This window comes from Pseudopipra pipra, chromosome 2, assembly GCF_036250125.1.
Source record: "Pseudopipra pipra isolate bDixPip1 chromosome 2, bDixPip1.hap1, whole genome shotgun sequence".
In the NCBI taxonomy this organism is placed as follows: Eukaryota; Metazoa; Chordata; class Aves; order Passeriformes; family Pipridae; genus Pseudopipra; species Pseudopipra pipra.
This window is the reverse complement of record NC_087550.1, coordinates 110,559,302-110,569,582: the sequence shown is the minus strand read 5'-3', so window position 1 is coordinate 110,569,582 and position 10,281 is coordinate 110,559,302. Positions and strand designations below refer to the sequence as shown.

The 10,281-nt window shown below is 39.1% G+C and overlaps 1 protein-coding gene across 1 annotated transcript in view; it reads right to left on the bottom strand.

The window, feature by feature from the left end:
• Positions 1-1,687: 1,687 nt before the first annotated feature.
• Positions 1,688-10,281, bottom strand: part of LANCL3 (LanC like family member 3) — a 36,871-nt gene continuing 28,277 nt past the window's right edge. Inside the window, exons 4-5 of the mRNA XM_064646865.1 lie at positions 9,768-9,975; positions 1,688-8,684 (exon numbers count right to left, since the gene is read on the bottom strand). Coding sequence (XP_064502935.1) covers positions 8,525-8,684; positions 9,768-9,975 — 368 coding nt within the window. The 3' untranslated portion in view covers positions 1,688-8,524. The remainder of the gene's footprint in view (positions 8,685-9,767; positions 9,976-10,281) is intronic.

The following is a 10,281-nucleotide window of genomic DNA, read 5'->3' as shown; positions in this document are numbered from 1 at the left end:
ACGCCTCCAGGGACAGTGATTCCACCAACTCCCTGGGAAGCCCATTCCAATGTATAACCGTCCTTTCTGTGAAGAAATTCCTCCTAATGTCCAACCTAAATCTCCCCTGATGTAGCTTAAGACTATGTCCTCTCATCCTATTGCTGGTTGCCTGGGAGAAGAGGCTGCCCCCCCACCTGGGTACAACCTCCTTTCATAGAGGGTGACAGAATAGGTATAATGAAAGAAGGAGGCAAGGGCAAAGTCCTGTACCTGGAAAAAAATAACCCTGTGCAACAAAAAAGGCTGAGAGACAGCTGATAAAAAATTAAATAAATAAATCTCTTCTCACGGCTAGGCTTCGCGAACGAAGATTTGGGAAGGGCTCTACCCAATGTTTGTTGCAAGTGCATTGGTGGCTAAAAAGGCCAATACAAGATAGGCATGACCGGTTGCAAAATACATAAATACAACAACAACAAAAAACCAAAGAAACAAAAGGCGGAGAGGTAGCTGTGAGTGCCATAGAGACTCCTCTGATGTACCCAGCTCAGAGCCCCCTCAGCAGGGCAGTGAGGCAGTGGCAGAGGTGCCCTTTTAGCACTTTGCCAGGTGGATCTCACCCTTACTTCCCAGCCCTTTTCCTGCAAAGGTTCCTAAGGCCACAGAACACTAAGCACGTGCTGTGACACCAGCCCGTAGCACTTGCCCGCTCTCCCTGGGCCTTTCCCATTCACCAGCAGGATCCTTCCTCCCTTGCTCACCAGAGCTCTGCAGTCCTTCTGGAAATGTCACCCTGCCTGTGTCACTGATGCCTGCATGGACAAGCGGCACAAAGCAACAGCCTGAGGGAAAGATGAGCCTTTGCAGACTCTCCATCTCTCAGATCCTGAATCTGAGCACCTGGCAAGAAACAAAACTGCTGAGGTACCAGGTCAGGTTGGCAGATGGTGCCTCTATCCTGCACAGGAGGGGTCTCCAATCACTGCCATTTCTCTCTGCCTCTTGGTGCAGGTACTTTGTTCATGCTCAGCTGGTTCTGATGCCTGCCCTGATAGATCTTGTTTCTCCTTGCCTGTTCCCAGGTAATTGCAGACTTGGCACATGGAGGTTAACAAAAGAAATCTGGGACCTAGCAGGAGCACAACAGGAAGGCAGGATGTGGAGCTATTAGCCTATTAATGGGATAATGCTAATAGCTACTTCTGCATGTCTGCTACTGTTCTTTAATGCAACTTAGTTTGTCACCAGAATTTTAAAACATGCCATTTCTTGAACTGCTGCTCTGGGAAATCTGGAGTCATTGCTCAGCTCTAGTTGAATTCAAGCTCATGATTGCAAAGATGGAAATCTTGTTATGGGCAGGCCTAGGTGAATGTAATGCTCTGGCGTCCTTCACTGGGAGTGGAGGAGTCGTTCTGGAAAGAAAAGAGGTCATGAAAACTGAGATTTAAGCAGGCTGAAAATAAACACCTAAGTGAGAAAATTTAATCTACAGGCCAAAAGCAAGCTGCTTTGTCTCATGGGAAACTATCATGAGGTAGTTTTACCCAAGTGCTATGTGCAGCCTGGATGATTTATCTGATTCTATGATTTATTTTACACAGTACCACTAAAAAGCTTTTGGAGCCCTGAGTCATGACTCTTCTGAAAAGTTGCCAGCATTATGAAAGATAAGTACAGAAATAATCAATCTGACACAAAATCATACTGTTCAAGGTTGGACTTTTATTTAAGGCAAAATATAATCACAGCTTTAATATTCATAATACGGATATACAGAGAGTTTGTTCTGCCACTAGGAAGCTTAATATCACTGCTTTTAAAAAGCTATAAAATCTAGTTTCTATCATAATCTACAATACAAAACTAATACAATAAACACATTCTGAAAGATCACAGTGTTTAAAATATTAGAAAAGCAGGACAGGGGTCCTGCTTTTAAACAATAAGGTGCATATCTAAAGAATCAAATCAGTCTTGATTCTATGGGCCTGTACCACATCATGGCTGTGAATGGCTGTAACACTGAGAAACCAACCTAGGGTGTGGCACATACTCAAGGAATGAATATCACACGCTGGAATATACTGAATAATCAAGTGTCACCAACACAAACTAGACATGAAATAATGCCATTTAAGTTCCCTGTATTTTTCATTGGTATTGGCATTCATGTATATTGCAGAGATATTGAGAGAAAATGTGTATAAAACTGCTATCAAATAGGGCCCTGCATATGCAAACACCTGTGCTTTCCTCATACTATACAGACAAGCCTTACTAATTCCATGGGACTCGTGTGAAGGAAAGTTTGTAGGCTTGGGGTCTGGAGTAATAGTTTTGCCCCTGTTTCACATATGTGGACCTACCATGCATGCCTGGAATCAAGTGGAGGTTCACCACTGACATCAGAAGGTGGCATATCAGGCCCTTAAAATGAGTGCAGGAGGCTGAACCAGTGGCAAAATCAGACCATTGTTAGAGGAAATCTTTCTTCTCTCATGTGTGGTCATGGTAATGAAGACAGAGTAGAATTAAATTTCTGGTCAGACAGCCTTCCTCTTCTATCTGAAGTAGAAATATATGTTTGACTAGGATTGGTTTTCTACTCCCTATAAAATATAATTGACTTCAGGACTTCTCCATAACATTTTCTCTGGAGTATGCACATATAGCCATGTAGTGCTCTCGCTGAATATCACTGCACTATAAAGTATCTTTTATTCAAATATCATTATACGACTTGGCAAAATGAGTTTTTATTTATTTTGCTGCCATTCCAGTTGGTATTGCTGTACTTGATCTAAATGCCTCCACTGCCTCATTGACTTGTGCAATGAACAAAGTCAAGGGGCTTTCCAAATTACAACCTTCTAAGTATCAACAGTAAACATGGCTTTACGTATTTTCAAGCAGACTGCTATTTAAAAACTGTGCGTTTTTTTGAGAGCATGATATAGAATTTTAAATATAGAGGGTACAGGACCAATGGTGACAATACAAATTAGTCAGGAGGTTTAGTAATTCAAAGGCAGGTTGAAAAGTTGGAGCTTGTTGGCTTCTTGAATGCATTTTTTTTAAACTGCCTCAGCATCAATAGTGTACATCACTTCTGTTCCAGCAGGCAGTAGGTTCAGCTACAGGCAACTCCTTCACAGGCAAACTTTTTTCAGCATATGAAAATTGCTATAATGGCAATGAAGTGCTGTTCAAGGCAGCTGAAACCTGCACAGTGGACGCTGTACCACTACCTGTGCAGTGAAGCACACTGTGCTATTTTCTAGGAAAATGCCTATTCACATCCCTAAACTGCTGTATTGTTTTGTGTGGGCCCTGAGTGTTTTTGGCTTATGGCTTTGAAGTATGTTGTTCCCCTAGTAGTATGATTTTTGGTCATTTTCCTGTTTCTTTTCAATTTAGCTTTCTGCTGCTTACTACTTTGTCCAGGACACAATTATATAAACTGAAATGTCCAGGCTAAGCTGCTGACCAGCAATTGCTCATCAGTGTAGTTCTCCACATCAAGATTACTCTTTAAAAAAATCTATAGGGCAATTCTTATTCCTGATATACTAATCTTCCTACAAATTAGAATACACACTCATGCCAGAGAATATTCAAGGTATGCAGGAGAAGATTACTGCACCTGAGATTTACTTGGCAGACCTCAGAGATCCAAAGAACAAGGGTACATTCTCAAAATGCATGCACACACTAAAATAGGTCACTGTTGGCATAAAACATGCAATATGTTGGCAGATGTTGTAACTGTATATGCAGATAACTAAGTACAAAAAGCTGATTGCTTATCAAAGTTTCCATTTGCACAGATTGCCCCTGTATGCTGCTGAATACATCAGATACCTATATCTCAATTTTTTTCCACAATATTTTAAAAAAAATCAGTATTCTGATATTGTTTACATGCCCATATATAATTAGCATCACAACATCAAAATGGCATTAATCTGACAGAGTAGCAATAAGGGTTACCACTTTACTTGCATTCGCTTATGTATATTTCCCAGAACTAATTAAAGGTGTATTTTGGAATGTTAAGCCATTTCACTTGGTTTTGATTGTCTTAATAGAATTGAGATACTAGAGAAGTGACCATGCTCCATGATGTAAAACATCAGTGACAGTCGTTACACAGTATAATGACACCTGGAAGCATAAAATAATGTAATACAAGTTAGTGGAATACCCTGCTTAAGCAAAATTAATCAATCTTATTTTCAAGAACAAAAGACCTGGGCTGCTTCTTCAGCCTTCTCTAGTTATTCATAGGTTGGGAAAGAAAGGCAGGGAAACCAAAGGCAACAATGATGCAAAGAAAGCAGATATTGAAAGCACTGAAAGCAGTGGCACAAAACGAACATGTTGTTATGATGAGAAGTTGTGAGTAGCAGGTAAAAATGAAGATATATTTGTTAGAACTGTATTGTTGATAAAACTTATTGCGTCTGGTTCTATGAATCCTGAAATCAATACATCTGGACATTACCAATCTAGTTTCTCTCAAAATTATTCCCTGACAGTAATCTATGGGTGACAGACTAAAAGTCATGAACAGTATATAGCTCCTTAAACTGATGTGTAATCTACAGCTTTAATCACAAACAGCACCACACAAACACAGGTACATCACAAATAAGCATCAATACCCACACAATGCATCCTCTTTGCTTTAACACCATAATCAGAAATACTATTATATCACTTAAATTCTTATTGCCTACACTTTAGAAACTAAACACAGTCAAGAAACTAATGTGCAAACATGACGTAGTTACTTGTGTTTTACACTTTGAAAGAGGCCTCTCGAGTTTCCAGTTACACAGTCCTTTGTCACAGCACCATGGCAGAATCTGTTCAGGAATACACTTTTTCAGTCTATTGGGGCCCACTTCAGGAGCAGGAGGAGACAGCAGCCCATGGAGAATGTCTAGCAAAGGTTGCATGATCGATTTCTCCAAGCAGGAAGAAGGGAACACAGAGAACCTTGTTTTTTATTACACCAAAAAGTGCCGAGGGCTCTGCTCAGGTTACTTTCCTGTCATTGTCTTAAAAGCAACAAATAAAGGTTGCAACAGCATGTATGTAACAGCATATATAGTACAAAGAATAAAATCAAGATAGGCAATAAAGAGGAAGGAAAAGATGAAAAAAAAACCCTGCTCATTTAATGACTGGGATTTTCGGAAGAGCCCTGGGTGTATTTACACTGTGTTCAGAAGCTGTGACTGCAGCACATCTAGTAGCCACCCTAACCCAGCCAGGTCAGGTAAGAAAAGCCACAAAGCTCTAAGAATGAGCTCAAACTGCCATGTCTGATGAAAGAGATGAATAATCATGTTCCAAAATTTTTACTAGATGCAAACCATGATACTGGATATTTGTGTGCTGCCCTTGGTGAAGTCAGTGACCAACTCGCACAACCTGCAGAAAGATGTTTGGGACCTGGATTTCAAAAACTGGGCAGTTACATGGGTTTTTTATTGTTGAATGGACTAACTCTTACTCAAGTAACTATTTTCTTTCTCACCAGATTAGTGTCAAATGAAGCCAAACACATGGCTTCATATATGGAGAACAGCTGTGGAGAAAGATCTGTTTTGCAGGTGCTGTTGAACATAACACAGAGCAGATCAGTCTCCTCTGAATGTAACTTGGAAGGAATTAATTCTACAAAGGGACACAGAGGAAAAAACACTAGAAAACTGACACTGAGTTCTTGATTTATTTCCTGCCATTTATGAAGAATCACATTTAAAGATAAATGCAAACTTGACCATTGGAAGTAAAGTATAATAACACAGAGTGATTTTGTCTACTGCTATTATGGTAAATTTTAACACATGTGGTATATGTTATGGTATTAGCACTTATAACTTGGTCAGAATCTAAGTTACTGATTTATCATGCTCTAGATTTATTGAGGTTTTGGCAATGGTTTTCATTCTCAAGCATCTCCTGAGAGATAACTAACTGGAAACAATTAAATGTTGTGGCCCACTGATAATTAAAAAGTAGGCACGGGGGACAAAGTTAAAAGTTCATGATTACTATTCTGATATGTGTTAAGGCTTAAGTTTGGAGTTGTTTAGGGTTTTTTTAAGGTGTAGTCATCAAAACACTAGACGCTTTTGGTTAATGTTTGTATCTCTAAATAAGAGGGTTAGCAATAAATGAAGGATTGCAAAAGTTTCAGTCCAGATCACAGCAAAACCTATTTCTCTGGCTTAGTGTAAGACAGAACACAGTTATAGTAGCTATTTAAATGCTGTGGCACAAATGTTGTTACTCACTTGCTTAAGCTGAGTGACATTACCCTACAATAAAAATTGAGATTGAAAAGTTTTTGATCACATTGCAAAAGCAGATACACCAAGTTTTACCTTCCTTAGACATTTGTTTAAAAAGATTCCAGTTATGAAATATATGAGCCACATCCATTACAGGAAGCAACTAGATAAACATCCTAATGGAGATGGGATCTTGACTACTGACAATTGACTTTCCTCTGATCTAACAGGAGCATTTCAACATTGCTGGGCAGAGCTCACACACATCTCCACCGACTTTTTCATTCAGCCTCACATGTACACATATACCCTGTGGAATCCATCCTTCTATGTGCACACATCTCACTGCTCAGAGTAATCAACTAAGTGACATTTATGGCTTTCTAAGAAGACCTTTTAACCCACAAATAATAAACACATAGCAAATGTATCTTGATTTGTAACATTTGCACTTGCTAAAAGATACCTAAATTCTTGACAAACTGATACAGGACTGCATTGCTTTATTCACTAATGAAATATGGTTATTTCTATTATTAAGTAATTAATTAGAGCTGCACAGGGCAAGACAAAATAACAGAAATCCTTATCTGCAGCTCATAGTCATGCAACCCATCTCATTAAAATTACAGTGGCAAGAGCAGGAATGGGATTATTACATTAAAATGTGGAGGGATTTCAAGACCCTGCTCCAACTTATAGCCTGATCAAAGCCCACTGAAATGAAATGGGAACTTTAATCCATTAGGCATTAAAAATAAAGAAATTTTAATCTCCTCCAGCTGAGAATGCAGGAAGAGAGACTGCATTGTTTGGCAGTGCATGTATATCTGCTTTTTTTCTATAACTTCCGTTTCTGACATACTGGTCTTTCCAATTTGTCTTTACAGGTAATTGTGTTACATTATTCCCATATAAATAAAAATAAATGAATAAATAGTAAATATATATTACCTACAGATATTGTTTTTATATTTTTAGTACAAATCTACGTCAATGGTTTCTTTAGCTTTCAAGTACCATGTCATATCTATAATACATATAAAACAGCATATAATTGCAACCTTAAGTGCTAGTGCAACTAGTATTGAGCAACCCATTTATTTCTATAGCTAAAAATCGTTTGGGCATATACACTATTTTGTTTACTAGGAAAAGAAGCGATTTTGAATTTGTTACCAGGTTTTTCTTAAGATCAGTATGTCATTCGAGGTTTGCATTCAGTTTGCAGGGTTTGTAGTGAAGAATTCATCAAGGAAAACAGACTTTTCCATTGTTTGAAATATGTATGTTACTGTTCAGAAATGCTGCTATAAGTAATTTTTAAAGGAAGCTTTTGTGTCACTGAACAATACTTATCTAGCAATGCTGTATCATGAAGAAAGCATCTGCCTGCTGTATCTTTTCTACAGAACCTTTTTAACCAAGTATTCTCCAAAGCTCCACCCACCTTCCCAGTGACAGGGAAATTATTGACAAGTGACAGCGTTACAATAAGCCAGGAAGGAGACCAGCTCCTTGTCACAGACTGAGCTCTGAAAGGAAGGGTCAAATTCAGTGCTCATTTACACACGAGACTCCACTTGCTGAAATGAACTGTGAAGCTGCAGCCTGCACTCACAGCTATCTACAGAACTGTCATTACATGCACATGAAGAGGAAAGAGCTCCAAGATACAGGTATTCCTAATACATGTTACTAAAACTAGCAGATGTGGTTTAAGTAAAAAAGTCCCAGATTTTGCCTTTGTGCAGTGTAGTGAAATGTCTACATCACCTTCCCCAGTAAGTGCATTGCTTCATGAATTGTCTTTCCAGGACTCTTTTTAAAACCTACTGACTGCATTGCTGTTTCTTCTTTGCGTGTCCCTGCAATTCTAGTTTGACTTTTTTTTTTCTCCTGTGTAACTGCCAAATTAAAAGTATGATAATGCCCCTTTCTGTCTCACTTGAATGATTAGATTATGCTTCTTATTACAGCTAAATATCTACCCCATCAGATTCAATCACTCCCCCCCCCCTTTTCTTTTTTTCATTGACCCATTTCTGGTGACCACACACTTCCCTCCTAAAGCCCCAGTGTGTTTTCTTTTTCACCCGACTCCCAGCTACATTAAGGCTAGCATTAGTGGTACCACTGGCTCGTTTTGTAAATAGCCTGTCTTGACAAAAAAGTGAAACTGCAGGTGCCCTCCCCCATCGCCACCGGGATGTGGCCCTGGAGGGTGTCAGTCTTTAGACAAAGACACTGAAGAGAGGAAACTCGGCTTGGTTGGGTTGCAGCAAGTCAGTCAGGAAACACACAGTTCCTGAAAAACCTTCATACAGACTATAGACACTTTCTAGTGCCCGGGAACCAGCCTTAAATTCTTCTGTAAATAAGAACTCTGCAAATCTAAGAGAGAAAAAAAAAAAGAGTTTGTTATTATTTGATATCACACTCTGTCTACTTACCTGTTGTTTGAAAGCATCATTTTAATAACATTCAGCCATTAAAAAAATAGAATGATCATTATTTAACCTTATCTGCAACTTCTACACTATCCAACTTCCACAAGAAACTGAGATCCATTAGATTTTGAAGAGACAAACCTTTGCAATCTGTATGTGCATTTTGCTTGATTAAGAGCTGTAAACTTTTTCTGATTTCTGTATTACATATCATTAAACAAGTATTTTTTAATAACCTTTAGGATGCAAGCAAGGTTTCACACTGATGCAACAATTCTGTCATGCTGAAGTAACTACACAAATAAAAGGTTCTCACTTCAAAGCAAATGGCTGAAAATAAATCACCCTAGTTATTATATCACTTTCCCTCATTGTCCTATGCTGTAAGGAAAACAATAACAAACATTGAATTCTATGTTTTTAAATATATGCAGTTAAGTTACAGATGTATAATTAAAGCTAGTTGCAGCTCTGTAACAGAATTTTCATCAGACCATACATGCTTGCATCTGTAGAAAATGGAATTAACTCCACTAGCTAAACGGAACAGCACAATGTCAAACTGGCTAAAGGTGGGAAGGATAAATTAAAAACCTGTAAAATAACAGCAAATCATGTCCTATATTTATTTTCCCACTTCTAGTAGAAAGAAATAGCATTAAATGCTCTGAAAAAAATGTAGCAAATCATGTTTTACTCTGTTCCTGGACTCAGGTACACAACTTGGCTGATTTCTGAACTCGCATCAGGATAATACCTGGTTGCACGTCATCCCTCCACATCCAGCCCAGTTCCCTCTGAAAGAGCACAGGGTTTGGGGCAGGGAGGGAGGGAGGCAGCCTGGGAGAACCTGATGCTTCTCCCACCACAGACAGCTTGGAAGCAGGACTGCAGAGCTCCTGCCCCACAGCTCATCGCAACTCACTGCTCATGTTACATCTGAGTGGTGATCACAGATAGAGCTGCTTCATAAATGTTCCCAAAACTTTCCAGTATTACCCTACATCCAGAAGACAGGAATGCTAACCTTTGTGCCCTGTATATGTATTTTGAGTTTCCAGTGAGCCTATATAGCAGCAGGAACACGTAAGCACTACCAGCCACTCCGTGGCATATTCCAGGGCCCTTCTTCAACAGGCCTTTCTGCCAAGTCAGCTCTCCACAGCGGATACAAGTGTCCAGATATTGAGGCTTCTTGGAAACCAGGTAAGCTTTGGCAAACAGGTATGCAATGCCTAGGAAAAGAGCAGTGAGATTATCTTTTGTAGTAAGGACACCAAGGGTTTCATAGAACACTTGAGAAAATAAAGATTAATACACCAAAAAACTGCAGTCTCATGCTCTGCACATGTCACCGCTACCTCTGTGTGCTAAATGTGGAGGGAGGAGTATCCGGTACGATAAAAAAGCATATGGCAAGATGTACTTACCCATTCCCTGTGACAATATTTTCAATATATCATTGAATTTCAGGGTTTACTCTAAGATTCCCAAACTTTTATCAATTTAAAACAGCAGTCACATTTTGCCTTTAAAACAGT